This window comes from Pinus tabuliformis, chromosome Q (assembly GCF_031772625.1).
Source record: "Pinus tabuliformis cultivar Carrire ecotype Pingquan chromosome Q, CPIR1, whole genome shotgun sequence".
Taxonomy (NCBI): Eukaryota; Viridiplantae; Streptophyta; class Pinopsida; order Pinales; family Pinaceae; genus Pinus; species Pinus tabuliformis.
This window is the reverse complement of record NC_142296.1, coordinates 161508688-161525896: the sequence shown is the minus strand read 5'-3', so window position 1 is coordinate 161525896 and position 17209 is coordinate 161508688. Positions and strand designations below refer to the sequence as shown.

Below are 17209 nucleotides of genomic sequence, written 5' to 3'. Positions count from 1 at the left end.
TGTTTATCATTCGTTGTTTGTGCTGGTTCTAATAGTCAGTTTTAATTATTTGTCTTGTTTTCATTTATATCATTAAAATTCCATGTTTCCCAGGCAAGGTAACATCTTCGGTTGCTTCCAATGAGCAAGTTGTACGATTAGGATGTTCCCAATGAGTTTTGAGCATTTTTCCAATATGCCTTATCGATTTTGGATTGTCATCGCGGGTTATCGCTTTAATTGTTGTCTGGTTTGAAATTTGATTAACAACGAAATTCCATGCTTTTATAAATTATTTGTATGTTAATTTTTAAAAGTATTTAAGAAATTCGTCTTCAGTATCCACTCTTCAAACAATGGATTTCACACTACTAGGTTTAAGGTTTGGGTTATGTATTTGGTTAAAATTTCCCAAGATTTATATCATATCTCAAGTGTTATGTTTGGGTTATTTATTTGGGCAAAATTTCCAAAGATTTATATCATATCTCAACCTTTTGAAATTCATGCATTCATGCCATTCGAATGTAACACATCATGACAAGGATGGGCCGTATTAAGCTCACCAAATCTGTTACTATGCTTCATGAATCATAATTCAAATGGACTCTGAATTTGGTTCTTTTCCTTGACTAAACAGTATTAAGCAAAATCCTCTCATTCAAACTCAACCCCAAGTCATACTCAAAATTTTTACGTGTGAATAACATTGGCTTGATAGCAAGTTTAACACCCAAGTCCTTGCAAGTTAGACAAGATTGTCCATTTAAAAAAAAATGATCATATCCTTAAAATTTTAGCCCTTGGATTCCTTCATTAAAGAAAATATCATTCTATGATATTGATAATTGGTCTATAAAAATGTGGATGGGGCGAAATATGAGTTAAGGAGTAGAGAAAGAAATTTTCCTTGACATTGCCTAGAATATTTTGAACTTTTGGAGGCACATCACGTGACACTACCATCACGACACCAACATTTTTTGGTAAAGTTCCACTGCAAGAGGCATCCACTGATTCACGTTCCTCAACCCGTGACCGTAAAGATGATTCTTCTTGAACATTTTTCCTAGATGATGATAATGATATATAGTCCTTATCATCATAAATTATGGATTTTATTTCTTCACCCGTGCTCCACCTTCCCCCTCCCAATTGTATATAAGCATTAGTTTTTCTTGCATGCTTCCCTCTGATTGCAAAGTTATACTGATACCTGAAATCCTCGTCTTGATCTTGGTTCTTATGCTTCTCTTTTTATTCTAAGATAAGTGATCGGAAAAACATTACCTCCCTACCACCACAAATATATAAACCATTTTTCCTACATTATCTTTCAAGGTCCACAAGATGAATACTAAACAATTCTCGAGTTGTTGCTCCCTCTCCAATCACCATAGCAACATCTTGATTTGGACCAGATCCATCTGTTATGTCTGTAAGATTGGATTTAGAAATATCAAGGTCCTTCAATGGTGGGGCATCTCCACATATTGAATGAAAGGGAGGGACACCTAAATTTCCAAACCGAAGAAAGGTATCTCTTCATCAATTCACATAAGCATATGAAAGGAGAAACAAGTCTGACCAAACCTGGATAACTTTCATCACTCTCTCCTGCAATGACACCATAATATAAATGTAAAAAAATTCACAAAAGGATCCACACAATCATTACACGAATTATGATTTCTTTTAATGAGTAAAAATTACCAGCTGCCTTGCTAATTGATGACCAATAAGGGGGTTGATCTTAATACATGATCTATTTTCATCATTACTATCCTCAACATGTTCTGTTATTTAGAATGAGATTTTGTGAATTGGAAGGCATGTTTTTCCACATTTATGTTTTTATATCCCACACAATTGGAATCCTGCTACATTTGGCCTCCTCTACCTCCCTAGGATACATGTGTTAAAGAGGGTACAAAACAATAATGATATGTTATTTTGCCATTAGTTCTTCTCATTTTTTGGATGAATTTTGTGGAAATTTTATTCATGCCAATTATGTGGCAGGAAATAATGTTCCATTATTCTTTTTTATCATCTCTTGTTTATGAGTTAGCATGCTTCTATTGTACTAGTTCATTATGACTATGTCATGTAAAGATCAAGTTGAGTGGGTTTTACATTTGATTTCCACTGTAGTCAACAATTGAATATATAAGTTTTCTGTTAGGTTGAATGATGGGACAACACACTTTGATTTCCACTAGTGCTCTCTTTTTCATATACTATCACAAGTGCATAAATACAAACTCACTTTTCTTTTTACATGGATAAGAAAATGATGACAACTTTGTATTTTGTAGTGACAAGGATAACTATGTATTGGAGCTATACCTTGATCCCTTCAATTCATCCTTTCCTTACCCAACACAACCATCTCCTATTGGTAACAAAGTTCAATTTCTGAACCAACATTTGTCTTCAATACTATTTCATGATAAAGAAAGAACACAACCATTGTTGGATTTCCTTCGAGCACACAAATACCAAATCCATGTCATTTTTATTTGCTTCGTTAATATATTGCATCATTGTGTTTGATAGTTAATTCATTATTATTCTATGCTAATAAATCTCTATCAAATAGAAAAGAAGGATGACATAACTGTTTTAATTAATTAAAAATTCACAGGGTTATTTCGATTCTCATCTTTCTATTTCACTTCTCTAGAGAAAACTATGTATTCAAATACCAACTCAACTCAAACCAAAATAAAATAGAGAATCCTAGTTATGAAAATATTTCTCTCTCCATACCTTATAATGACATTATTTTTTGAATTATACTTAAAGTTCACTGATAATAACCTGGATTTATATATTTCTTTTAGCACCAAATTGAAATCATGGTAAAAATATGAATATCCCATTAAATATGACCTAAAGATGATTCAAAGAATATCACCTTTAGTCTGAGCACGTGGCAGAGTAATTTCTGAGGTGTGAAGTTTTATTAGAGGCATTGTTTGTTTATTTGTTTTGGTTAGAAAATGGTTTTCTCTTGCTTTTATGTGACTTTCAATTTATCATATCTAGCATGTTGAGAAATGGGAAAGAATAATGTGTGACATTTATCTTGCAGAAATGGATGTTGAATGAAAGGATAACAATTTTACCCAAGCTACAATCCACTTTGGTAAAGGTAGAGGGACATCTTAAAAAGTTACCTAAGAATACACCATATAAATAGTTTGAACATAAGTAATATGTGGCATTTTTGTTTGCAGATATGTTTTTTTTTTATCCAAGATATCACAGCAAGACAAATATTGATATTGTAGAAATTGTTAGACGGCCTCATTGAGGTCAATTTTTCTGATGTTCTAATTGATTGATACATTCTCATGACAGGAAGGCTTTAAATACGAATTAATATGTTACAAAAACAAATTATATTCAAATTTTATACATATAAAATATAAAAACAAGTGTCAATTCCTTCATCTGATTGTTACTTGACTCTGGTGTGGGCACATTACATGAAATGTGATTGGAAAAAGGATGGGGGACAATATAGAGATCATGTCTTGGATATGATTAATTTGTTGTTGGAGATCCTTCAGGAACTTCAACCATCGACTTTGGAAATGTTTCTAGTAAGTATTCCTATGGTTTTTAATGTTGTGATTCTTTCACCTCATGGTTATTTTGGGCAAGCAAATGTTTTAGGAATGCATGATAAGATATCGATGGACAGGTAAACAATTTTTTTATAATTGAAATGTCCATTCCATGATATCCTCTCTTTATTGTTTGATTGTATTTTGAACGTTTATTTTGATTTTTCTTTGTATTTTAACTATGAAATTGAAAGTACTTGGTATTATGTATGTTTAAACAACAACCAAAGCTTGAAGATGAAATTAATATTACACGATATTGATTGAAATCCTTTTAATTGTTTTGTATTGAAAGATTTTCATGATTATTAAAAAAGTTTACTTTCATGTTGTTATTTGAGAACATGTTGTTTATATACTTGACCAAGTTCATGCATTAGACAACAAATTGTTGTTGCGAATAAAATGACAAGGATTAGACATCACACCTCAGATTATTTGTTTTAACAAGTTATTTACAGTTTGAGCTTTTTAGCATGTAACTTAATTGGCATGATTGCACCTAAGATTTTCCTGAAGGTTGAATACTAAGTTACTAAGGTGTTCTTTTCTATGGTGACTTTAATTTTTTTATACAGGTCATCTGGCCACATAGTGGCCACTATTGCTCAACTGAAGAAAACTTGTTCGTGTTTCTTGCTCTTATGGGGAAGCATGGATTTAACATTGTTGATGTTTAGGTATATGTAATATAAATATTTTATAGTCTACTTTCATTTATATTCTAGTGTTCATCATCTGTCATGTATTACACTTTGCATTCTAGGTTCTTTTGTTTTCAGAAAAGGAACTCAGTATTGATGGTAAGCAGCATGATTTGAAGAAAGAGAACACTAACACTGGAGCGACAAATGCAAAAAGAGAGAGAATAGAACCAGTCTAGTGGTACCCTTAAAGCCAATATCCCGCATAAGACACACACATATACTCTGATGTTCAAGTCTTCATGGTTGGTGAATTCACCTGCAATGACTTGACAACACAATGACAATGTTTTATAGTGATGAAACAACATTTCATGTGTAAATTGTAATCCAACCAAGGTTAAGTTGGAAACTCATATTGTAATACTCGACATTTCATATAATATAATTTTATCGTTGAAATTATTTATAGTTGCACTTGATATTGTTTAATATTTTAACTAACATATGTAATTTTGAATTTTCATATTAGATGAACCAATTCACATTGTATGATGTTTTTTTAATTTAGTTGCAAAATCATACTAATTAAACTATGTTGATTAATAATTGAAACATAAAATCAATCTAAAACTACTAAATTAGTAGTTTATATTGATTAATGATGAACAAAAATAAAATGAATATACGACTAAATTAGTCGTTTATAATGATTATTAATGAAAATAAATGAAATGAATATAAACTACTAAATTAGTCGTTTATATAATGAATATGAAACTACCAAAAAAATATAAATGACTACTGCAAATGATTATTTTTCCATTACAAATGATAACTAAATTTTGCATATATACGACTATTAGTAGCTAATCTACAGTATCTTATAACACGACAAAAATTTAGTCATATTTCTTTGGTCATTAATTGGTTTCAAACAACGATTAAAATTTGCATATATATTACTATTAGTAGCTAATTTACAGTATCTTATAACACGACCAACATTTTGGTCATATTTCTTTGGTCATTAATTGGTTTTCTCAAATGATCATATATTAATATATTTTGTTGTATATTTGGTCATTAATTGTGACAATTAATGACTAAATCAATAACTAAAGTAATGACCAAATTTATGACTAAATATACTGCTAGATGATAAAATTGAGATAATAAATTAATGACTAAGCTAAAAATGACTAAACGTTGGTCGCGTTATAAGATACTATAAATTAGCTACTACTGGTCACTGACTGAAGTCGTTTATATGCAAATTTTAGTTGTTGTTTTAGTAACTAATTAGCCATTTTGTACTAGTGATACTTTCCACTATTACTAGACATATCAGACATTGCAGAACAACTCACACCAACAAATTTAAACCCAGATTGCATGGAATAAGCCACAACTGATCAAATCATGGACACATAGATCAACAACACTCGCAATCAGAAGATCCAACTGTATCGGGTTATCAAGGTAGGTCAAATCCTACACCAAGGCAAGTGGCTCACCAAGGACCAGGTTCAGCAGAAGTTTCCCCATCTCATAGAGGCACTCAACGCAATGGATACCATTACTTCTTAAGGGCGGAGGACTGATCCAGGTGGATATTGGTCATCACCCGCATATTCCACTTGGACCCCCACTATTGTTTCTGTTATCACTGAAAATGCTGTAGTTAAAAATTTTTAGCCTGGCTTAAAGAGTGGGTGTTTTCGCAGCGCCTGAATTCTTTTCAGCAGTTTCGCAGCGCTACCTGTTTGAGTGGTTTCGTAGCGTGCTACGAAACTGGGGATTTGTTCGAGTTTTCATTGAAGGCCCAGACTTCAGGGGTTAAACCTTGTATTCAAATGCATGAGAAGGATGGAAGCGAATGATTAAAGTGAATTATTAACTGGAACTACATCAGCAATATAAATCAAGGTGGTAATGGAGAAGTGGCTCAATGCTTTGCTGCCTTTTCTAATACACCGGTTGCTTATTCTGTTTCCTCTTAGTCTATCATTTCAATGTTCACATAATGGTTGAAGAATGATTTGTCACCTTAAATACTGGTATTTGTGAGATCGCTTTGGAGATTACAAATTGGGATGTCATTAATTGTCTTCCAAATGAAAGAGTTCTTTAATTCATGGAGAATTCATTAGAGGGCCAGATGCTGCCAGTAGACTCAAAGCGGTTGTTTGAAAAGCATGTTGTTTCTTTAGTTCCTTTCATTCTAAATCTCATACTGAATGTATTCGTAGACTGGAAAGAAAGGCTATTGAAGGCTTTTACACGAGCATTTGCAGAGTGTAACTCAAGTTCGACAATGAAGCTCTTATACCTCTCGTCAATTGAAAACATGTTTTTTTTTTTCATGATGTACGAGATAAGTCTTCTTCTAGTGTTTCTAAGAGAAATGGTCAATTTGTTTCCGAAGCTATTATGGAAGCTGAGGCATGACAAACCCAACGCATCCAATGCTGTATTAAGGGTTCTTCTTCATATTGGTCGTTCTGCTCCTGTAGATTCTATGCTGCTTGCAGAATATACGAAATTACAGCCAGTATTACAAATAGGCAGCGTTGTGTTTATTTTTGCAGGGGATCACGTTTTTTTTAAACTGAGATACACAGCACCTCCTTAATGCACGTTGGTTCATTATTAATGCACATATTGAAGACATGAAAGTGTTCTTTTGAAATGCGGTGATCAATGCCAGGTGTCAAGTAGTTTTATAATAGTTTGATTGCTACAAGACCGCCATTATTAGTGGCACAAGAGCTGGTATTAGATTAACTGGTGCCGTTAAAAGATAAGTGCGCATTAAACAAAAACAAAAGAAGGATGATGCCATTCCTAGAAAGAGAGGAAAAATCGTTGTCGTAAAGACAAGGAAGCACATGGCAGAGCTCGAAATAGCAGAATTTCCTTTGTCAAGGTGGATGGTATTATTTAGATATTGTCTTCTACAAACGTGGTAACGTGCCGGTTACATGCTCCAGCTGGCGACCAAGAAACTTCTCAAGCTCCACAGAAGTTTTGGAGTTTAAAGAATTACCAAAGCACAAGTTAAATTCAGAGGGAGATTGTAAATATTTCAAGAACCATGGCTCTCAGAAGATTTGCGCTACATTAGATTACATTTATCACACTGTTGATAAGTATGCTATTAGTTCTACACTCTGTAGCGGAAGTGTTAGGAGGGCGATGTGTATTTTGTGGATCAGGGTGCTCACATTGCATTAGATAATGGAATTGTGCGAGCCACCATATCAAAACCAGCGGGGATAATTACAGGCATACTATTATGGGTAAATCAACTATAATTCAGGATGACAGCCATTCACAAAAGGTCTCTGAACAGCTGATATCAGCAGTGGTTCCATGCTGGTTAATGACTACTAAAGATCCTAAAAAGTTGTTGAAGGTTTTCGTCAATGCATTGCCACAAATGTCACAGCATCGCAGATTGGCTATCATGAAACATCTGCTAGGGGTTGTAGGTGAAGAAGCAAGTTTGCCTGTCCTTCTGTTATTACTAATTGAGATGATGGTTTCAAGAACTTTAATATCCTCTCAGAAAGCACAAAATCTTGAAGGCATACCGTTGGATTCAAAGTGGGAAATTGAGTTTTCTGTACAACTGAGTGGGCAATACACATCTAGAATATGGCTTCCAGCTTTAGTTAAGCTTTTGCAAGGAGCAAGGACAGATGTATATATTCTGGACCTACTTCAACCAGAGTGCAAAGGAGATGATTCATTTTTATGGACCTTACAAATTGAAGCTACAAGTTTTATTACAAATTACCTGAGAAATTCTGAATTGGCTTTTGAGCTTGAAATTGCACATGATTAGGCAGCTTTGCAGGAAGCACTAGGAGCTCTTATGGAACAAGTAGTCTTACAATTGCAGATTATTGATAGAAAAACTAAAAAACCAATTGTTCCTTCTGGTCTCAAGAACGATGCAAGAGAAGCTGCATATAGTTTATTGAATACTGTCACAAAACTGATGGTTCCATCAGCTTACTCTAAGGGCATCACATCCTTGTTGAAACACTCAGATGCAAATGTCTGCGAAAAGGCACTTCGATTGCTTTGTGAAAATTTGAAAGACAAGGTTGGGCTTGTACAACAGCCGAGAATGAAGAGGAAAATGGTTACCTTGCCAAATGCCCAGTGGCATTCTTTAGGTGAGGAAAGTGATGAAGCATTCAAGGAAATGATCATGGAGATTGTTGAGTTACTTAAGAGATCCCCAGAAGATTCCTCTGTGAGAGCAAAAATTGCAGCAGTTGCCACATTAGATGTCCTGGCAAAGAAATTTGTAGGGAACTTTCCCAGTACCTTTAGTGACTGTCTTAGTCCTGTTGTTGCAAATCTCACAGCAAATGATGTAGCCCTTTCCTCAGGTTGCTTGCATTGCATAGCTTCTTTTGTTACTGAACTTGGGCCACAAGCATTGGCTCATCTTCCTCACATTATTAAATATATCCTTAAGAAGACATGGCAGGTTTGCTTGTCTTCATATAAAGAAGCAACAGTGTCTAAGATGGCAGACTTTGAAGGGAACACAGCTTCTGGGGGAGCCTTTTTGATCTCTGTTCTTAGTGTTTTAGAAGCAATTGTGCAGAAGCTGGGCGGGTTTTTGAATCCATACTTGGAAGAAATTGTTGGTCTTTTAGTGTTGCATTCACAATTTACTACTGACTCAGGTTCAACAGTATGCACAAAGGCTGCTTCAATCCGCATTCTCATGTCTGAAAAGATCTCAGTGCGGCTTTTGCTTGATCCGATTGTTAGAGTTTATGGAAAGGCTGTAGAGAATGGAGAAGCTTCTGTTTCAGCCATTTTTGAAATGCTAGCAGTTGTCGCTTCTAAAATGGACAGACCATCTGTTGTAACTTATCATGCAAAAATATTTGAGTTATGTCTGATAGCTTTGGACCTTCGTCGTCAGCATCCAGAATCAATCAAGAACATGGGTAAAGTTGAGGCAAGTGTAATTAATGCACTTGTGGCTCTAATAATGAAATTAAGTGAGGCTACATTTAAGCCTCTCTTTGTTCGGAGTTTAGACTGGGTAGAGTCTGAAGTGGAAAGTGATGGAACATCATTACAACACCTATACTACAACTGCAATAAAATCAAGTGAAAGTTGTGTTTTGCAAGAACCTGTATCAACCCTAGTGTCATGCAGAAGATGGTAATGTTGTAAGAAGGTGTTTCAGATCGAGTTGGAAGACTGAGGAAAGAGAGCTGGGACTAAATGCTAAACTAGTAAACTATGTTCCAACCAAAGTATCTCCAGAAAACAGAGGAATCCGGTCATGCTGTTTGAGTTTGTTTTTAGGAAAAGCTATTGACATTAAAGCCTGGTAGCTAAACAGGATTATTTTCAAATTGTTGTTCATTTGTGGGAATGAAGAGACCATTAATAAATGTAGCACAGTGTTAGCAGAAAACCAGTGAGGAGGACTGTGTTTTTAAATCACACAGCAGTTTCGTAGCGCGCTACGAAACTGCTGTAGGTGATGTTTTCAATGCAAAATGAACAGTTTGACCAGGATTGTTAGAGGAGAGACACTTGTACATCAAGGCAGAATACAGCTCATTTGGAGACATGGTATGGTATTTGTTAGCAGCATTCAAAGTTATTAAAGAGTTGGGAACATACTTCTACACTTTCAGAAAGTGTTGAGAGACAGAGACCGTTTAAATAGGATCACACCTTCTGGTCATTAAATGAGACATCAGCGCTTTCAAGCATCCCAAGTCAGCATTCATCGCATCTGTAAGCTCAACCATCTCAACTTAACTAAAGGAGGACAGCTGTCACAGCATTCTAGAAAGCATCAAGCATACGAGGAGAAAGGAATTAATGTTTTAGTTTGATTAGGATTGTGTGCAATTACATTTCAGCACTTTGTAATAAATGCATTAATTAAATAGCATGTAGGAATAGTTAATAGCCACATTCGAGGCTCCCCTCATGCTGGAGGAGGAAGATTGAGGTGTTTTAGTTTGCTTGCCTATATATGGGCCAAGGTGAGATGTAGAAAGGGTTGGATACTTAATAGAAAAACAGTGTTGTTTTGGGCCATTGTAAGACCTTTTTTGACAGTAATAGTAAAACAGAGTTATTCTCTTCTCAAGATTCTCAAAGGATTGTCATGATCAAATGTAGTGATGATGTGTGGTACTTTATGTTATTTTATGGTTTTGTTGTATCCAATCACTCAGAATTCATAAATATATGCTCTGACTTCCTGTGTATACAGCAAGCTATGTTTTGGTGAAATATGTTTGACATGTAATGCTAAGAGCCTTGATTTCTATGAGGTCACTGTGTTTTCCTTGTTTACTTGATATTATAGACTCCATAGCCCAATGAGAGCCAGTTTGATGTGTTTCCAACCAGTTATGCTTTCATAAGTAAATAAAGAGTTAGCCATCTAGTGTTTGAAGGATTTTGTCAAGAGTTGTGAGAGAGCCCTCTCTGATTAGGAAGGCTAATTCCTAATCTAAAGTATGGTCTGAAACAGTTACATGAGACCTTGCTTGGTTGCAGTCCCTAGTACTGGTTTTGTGATAACATTTTGGTGCGTCTGCCGGGAGCTTAAGATTGAATTTCTGAAGGTAGCAGGAGTTCAAATGATTTTCAAGGCTGCAAAACTACCTTGGCGACTCCACACATCAAAGAACAAATTAGAAGGTGACTCCACTGCTAGAAGATCAGTAGCTTGATGAAGTTTCAAGATGGATTCCACTGCAAGAAAGAATGCCAGGTATGCTCCTATGAATCGGTTTCATATCCCTGGTTTTCCAAATCCTATGCCAAAGGTTGATTGGTTGGATGATCTTCCAATATTCAAAGATGAAAAGAAGGATGATGCTGCTCTCCATTTGGTTAAGTTTCACATACATGTGCGCAGTCTTAAGGTTCATTTCCCTGAAGATTGTCTCATGAGGATGTTTATGGCTACTTTAGAAGGAGAAGCATGGTCTTGGTATAAAAGTTTGGAAAATGATTCATTATCTTCTCTTGCTGATTTCCATGATGCGTTCTGTGAAATGTATAAAGAATGTTATCCTTCTTTGTTGCTGCTCAAAGATTGCTGTAGGCATTCTTTGAATCTTATTCAGTACTTGGAGGATTGTTATGATGATGATGAATTTACAGATGAAGAAATTTTAGAGGCTCTTCATAGCAATGTTTTTCAGCATCAAGGAGAAGGTATAACACTCCATGAAGCACAGCATGAGGAGCAGCAGGGGTTTAGTTGTGAAACCCATGTTTCATCCTTTGATATTGATGTAGAGATGCAGCAGATTGGTCCAGCTTCAGATCATGATGAAGATGAAATTGATTGCACCCAGCAAGAAGAAATATTGGAGGAAATTTTCTATGACCCTCAGGCAGAGGAAAAGCTTGCTCAATTTTGTAATTCCTTGCAGCAGCTTACTTCAAATAATGATCATAGTAGTGAGGAAAATTACATTGTTTGTGAGCATCATTCAGATAGGCAGTTGGATAGTATATCAAATAAATTTGGTGTGGCTGAAGATAAGTTGTCTAAAGATACAGAAAGTTTTGAGAATCAGCAAACTAACCATGTGTTTTTTGACCCTATAGCTGAATACATGGATAAGATTTACTGTTCAGGCGGCTTCCAGTTATATTTTCATGTTGAAGAACAGTTACACCTCATGCCGCCTCGGTTACTTCAGTATCTGATTTATTTTTGTTTCAAGCACAGCCAAAGGACTCAAATGTCAGATAAGATGAATGATTGGCTACATTGGAAATATCATGTTGCTTGAGCTACAAGTGGAGTTTGCAGCTGATAGGGTAGGTAGGTAGAGGTAAATGCAAAATAAGCTCAAGGTCAACTGAGCATTTCTCAGTAGATATAGTTTTCTTTCTCCTACAGTCATGCTTGTCAAGCAAATTTTAGTTTGTCAAAAATGGATAAGGCACTGGAGCTGCATGTTCTTAGTGTACCACAGGGGCACACTATCCCTAGTGGAGCCACTGTTATCACTGAAAATGCTGTAGTTAAAAATTTTTAGCCTGGCTTAAAGAGTGGGTGTTTTCGCAGCGCCTGAATTCTTTTCAGCAGTTTCGCAGCGCTACCTGTTTGAGTGGTTTCGTAGCGTGCTACGAAACTAGGGATTTGTTCGAGTTTTCATTGAAGGCCCAGACTTCAGGGGTTAAACCTTGTATTCAAATGCATGAGAAGGATGGAAGCGAATGATTAAAGTGAATTATTAACTGGAACTACATCAGCAATATAAATCAAGGTGGTAATGGAGAAGTGGCTCAATGCTTTGCTGCCTTTTCTAATACACCGGTTGCTTATTCTGTTTCCTCTTAGTCTATCATTTCAATGTTCACATAATGGTTGAAGAATGATTTGTCACCTTAAATACTGGTATTTGTGAGATCGCTTTGGAGATTACAAATTGGGATGTCATTAATTGTCTTCCAAATGAAAGAGTTCTTTAATTCATGGAGAATTCATTAGAGGGCCAGATGCTGCCAGCAGACTCAAAGCGGTTGTTTGAAAAGCATGTTGTTTCTTTAGTTCCTTTCATTCTAAATCTCATACTGAATGTATTCGTAGACTGGAAAGAAAGGCTATTGAAGGCTTTTACACGAGCATTTGCAGAGTGTAACTCAAGTTCGACAATGAAGCTCTTATACCTCTCATCAATTGAAAACATGTTTTTTTTTTTCATGATGTACGAGATAAGTCTTCTTCTAGTGTTTCTAAGAGAAATGGTCAATTTGTTTCCGAAGCTATTATGGAAGCTGAGGCATGACAAACCCAACGCATCCAATGCTGTATTAAGGGTTCTTCTTCATATTGGTCGTTCTGCTCCTGTAGATTCTATGCTGCTTGCAGAATATACGAAATTACAGCCAGTATTACAAATAGGCAGCGTTGTGTTTATTTTTGCAGGGGATCACGTTTTTTTTAAACTGAGATACACAGCACCTCCTTAATGCACGTTGGTTCATTATTAATGCACATATTGAAGACATGAAAGTGTTCTTTTGAAATGCGGTGATCAATGCCAGGTGTCAAGTAGTTTTATAATAGTTTGATTGCTACAAGACCGCCATTATTAGTGGCACAAGAGCTGGTATTAGATTAACTGGTGCCGTTAAAAGATAAGTGCGCATTAAACAAAAACAAAAGAAGGATGATGCCATTCCTAGAAAGAGAGGAAAAATCGTTGTCGTAAAGACAAGGAAGCACATGGCAGAGCTCGAAATAGCAGAATTTCCTTTGTCAAGGTGGATGGTATTATTTAGATATTGTCTTCTACAAACGTGGTAACGTGCCGGTTACATGCTCCAGCTGGCGACCAAGAAACTTCTCAAGCTCCACAGAAGTTTTGGAGTTTAAAGAATTACCGAAGCACAAGTTAAATTCAGAGGGAGATTGTAAATATTTCAAGAACCATGGCTCTCAGAAGATTTGCGCTATATTAGATTACATTTATCACACTGTTGATAAGTATGCTATTAGTTCTACACTCTGTGGTGGAAGTGTTAGGAGGGCGATGTGTATTTTGTGGATCAAGGTGCTCACATTGCATTAGATAATGGAATTGTGCGAGCCACCATATCAAAACCAGCGGGGATAATTACAGGCATACTATTATGGGTAAATCAACTATAATTCAGGATGACAGCCATTCACAAAAGGTCTCTGAACAGCTGATATCAGCAGTGGTTCCATGCTGGTTAATGACTACTAAAGATCCTAAAAAGTTGTTGAAGGTTTACGTCAATGCATTGCCACAAATGTCACAGCATCGCAGATTGGCTATCATGAAACATCTGCTAGGGGTTGTAGGTGAAGAAGCAAGTTTGCCTGTCCTTCTGTTATTACTAATTGAGATGATGGTTTCAAGAACTTTAATATCCTCTCAGAAAGCACAAAATCTTGAAGGCATACCGTTGGATTCAAAGTGGGAAATTGAGTTTTCTGTACAACTGAGTGGGCAATACACATCTAGAATATGGCTTCCATCTTTAGTTAAGCTTTTGCAAGGAGCAAGGACAGATGTATATATTCTGGACCTACTTCAACCAGAGTGCAAAGGAGATGATTCATTTTTATGGACCTTACAAATTGAAGCTACAAGTTTTATTACAAATTACCTGAGAAATTCTGAATTGGCTTTTGAGCTTGAAATTGCACATGATTAGGCAGCTTTGCAGGAAGCACTAGGAGCTCTTATGGAACAAGTAGTCTTACAATTGCAGATTATTGATAGAAAAACTAAAAAACCAATTGTTCCTTCTGGTCTCAAGAACGATGCAAGAGAAGCTGCATATAGTTTATTGAATACTGTCACAAAACTGATGGTTCCATCAGCTTACTCTAAGGGCATCACATCCTTGTTGAAACACTCAGATGCAAATGTCTGCGAAAAGGCACTTCGATTGCTTTGTGAAAATTTGAAAGACAAGGTTGGGCTTGTACAACAGCCGAGAATGAAGAGGAAAATGGTTACCTTGCCAAATGCCCAGTGGCATTCTTTAGGTGAGGAAAGTGATGAAGCATTCAAGGAAATGATCATGGAGATTGTTGAGTTACTTAAGAGATCCCCAGAAGATTCCTCTGTGAGAGCAAAAATTGCAGCAGTTGCCACATTAGATGTCCTGGCAAAGAAATTTGTAGGGAACTTTCCCAGTACCTTTAGTGACTGTCTTAGTCCTGTTGTTGCAAATCTCACAGCAAATGATGTAGCCCTTTCCTCAGGTTGCTCGCATTGCATAGCTTCTTTTGTTACTAAACTTGGGCCACAAGCATTGGCTCATCTTCTTCACATTATTAAATATATCCTTAAGAAGACATGGCAGGTTTGCTTGTCTTCATATAAAGAAGCAACAGTGTCTAAGATGGCAGACTTTGAAGGGAACACATCTTCTGGGGGAGCCTTTTTGATCTCTGTTCTTAGTGTTTTAGAAGCAATTGTGCAGAAGCTAGGCGGGTTTTTGAATCCATACTTGGAAGAAATTGTTGGTCTTTTAGTGTTGCATTCACAATTTACTACTGACTCAGGTTCAACAGTATGCACAAAGGCTGCTTCAATCCGCATTCTCATGTCTGAAAAGATCTCAGTGCGGCTTTTGCTTGATCCGATTGTTAGAGTTTATGGAAAGGCTGTAGAGAATGGAGAAGCTTCTGTTTCAACCATTTTTGAAATGCTAGCAGTTGTCGCTTCTAAAATGGACAGACCATCTGTTGTAATTTATCATGCAAAAATATTTGAGTTATGTCTAATAGCTTTGGACCTTCGTCGTCAGCATCCAGAATCAATCAAGAACATGGGTAAAATTGAGGCAAGTGTAATTAATGCACTTGTGGCTCTAATAATGAAATTAAGTGAGGCTACATTTAAGCCTCTCTTTGTTCGGAGTTTAGACTGGGCAGAGTCTGAAGTGGAGAGTGATGGAACATCATTACAACACCTATACTACAACTGCAATAAAATCAAGTGAAAGTTATGTTTTGCAAGAACCTGTATCAGCCCTAGTGTCATGCAGAAGATGGTAATGTTGTAAGAAGGTGTTTCAGATCGAGTTGGAAGACTGAGGAAAGAGAGCTGGGACTAAATGCTAAACTAGTAAACTATGTTCCAGCCAAAGTATCTCCAGAAAACAGAGGAATCCGGTCATGCTGTTTGAGTTTGTTTTTAGGAAAAGCTATTGACATTAAAGCCTGGTAGCTAAACAGGATTATTTTCAAATTGTTGTTCATTTGTGGGAATGAAGAGACCATTAATAAATGTAGCACAGTGTTAGCAGAAAACCAGTGAGGAGGACTGTGTTTTTAAATCACACAGCAGTTTCGTAGCGCGCTACGAAACTGCTGTAGGTGATGTTTTCAATGCAAAATGAACAGTTTGACCAGGATTGTTAGAGGAGAGACACTTGTACATCAAGGCAGAATACAGCTCATTTGGAGACATGGTATGGTATTTGGTAGCAGCGTTCAAAGTTATTAAAGAGTTGGGAACATACTTCTACACTTTCGGAAAGTGTTGAGAGACAGAGACCGTTTAAATAGGATCACACCTTCTGGTCATTAAATGAGACATCAGCGCTTTCAAGCATCCCAAGTCAGCATTCATCGCATCTGTAAGCTCAACCATCTCAACTTAACTAAAGGAGGACAGCTGTCACAGCATTCTAGAAAGCATCAAGCATACGAGGAGAAAGGAATTAATGTTTTAGTTTGATTAGGATTGTGTGCAATTACATTTCAGCACTTTGTAATAAATGCATTAATTAAATAGCATGTAGGAATAGTTAATAGCCACATTCGAGGCTCCCCTCATGCTGGAGGAGGAAGCTCGAGGTGTTTTAGTTTGCTTGCCTATATATGGGCCAAGGTGAGATGTAGAAAGGGTTGGATACTTAATAGAAAAACAGTGTTGTTTTGGGCCATTGTAAGACCTTTTTTGACAGTAATAGTAAAACAGAGTTATTCTCTTCTCAAGATTCTCGAAGGATTGTCATGATCAAATGTAGTGATGATGTGTGGTACTTTATGTTATTTTATGGTTTTGTTGTATGCAATCACTCAGAATTCATAAATATATGCTCTGACTTCCTGTGTATACAGCAAGCTATGTTTTGGTGAAATATGTTTGACATGTAATGCTAAGAGCCTTGATTTCTATGAGGTCACTGTGTTTTCCTTGTTTACTTGATATTATAGACTCCATAGCCCAATGAGAGCCAGTTTGATGTGTTTCCAACCAGTTATGCTTTCATAAGTAAATAAAGAGTTAGCCATCTAGTGTTTGAAGGATTTTGTCAAGAGTTGTGAGAGAGCCCTCTCTGATTAGGAAGGCTAATTCCTAATCTAAAGTATGGTCTGAAACAGTTACATGAGACCTTGCTTGGTTGCAGTCCCTAGTACTGGTTTT

The 17209-nt window shown here is 36.3% G+C and overlaps 2 protein-coding genes across 2 annotated transcripts; both read left to right on the top strand.

Moving 5' to 3' along the window:
• Positions 1-7556: 7556 nt before the first annotated feature.
• On the top strand, positions 7557-9407 carry LOC149218756 (uncharacterized protein At3g06530-like). The gene is made up of 2 exons (XM_089386629.1): positions 7557-7964; positions 8109-9407. The coding sequence occupies exons 1-2, from the start codon at positions 7557-7559 to the stop codon at positions 9405-9407; spliced, it is 1707 nt and encodes a 568-aa protein (XP_089242755.1).
• A 4518-nt stretch (positions 9408-13925) lies between these two features.
• Positions 13926-15776, top strand: LOC149218755 (uncharacterized protein At3g06530-like). The gene is made up of 2 exons (XM_089386628.1): positions 13926-14333; positions 14478-15776. The coding sequence occupies exons 1-2, from the start codon at positions 13926-13928 to the stop codon at positions 15774-15776; spliced, it is 1707 nt and encodes a 568-aa protein (XP_089242754.1).
• The last annotated feature ends 1433 nt before the right edge of the window (positions 15777-17209 follow it).

Bases quoted from the DNA above. Each gene is read 5' to 3' on its own strand.
- LOC149218756 (XM_089386629.1), top strand. From the start codon at position 7,557: ATGGGTAAATCAACTATAATTCAGGATGACAGCCATTCACAAAAGGTC. The intron at 7,965-8,108 runs GTATATATTCTG...GCACATGATTAG, and splicing joins TGCAAGGAGCAAGGACAGAT to GCAGCTTTGCAGGAAGCACT.
- LOC149218755 (XM_089386628.1), top strand. From the start codon at position 13,926: ATGGGTAAATCAACTATAATTCAGGATGACAGCCATTCACAAAAGGTC. The intron at 14,334-14,477 runs GTATATATTCTG...GCACATGATTAG, and splicing joins TGCAAGGAGCAAGGACAGAT to GCAGCTTTGCAGGAAGCACT.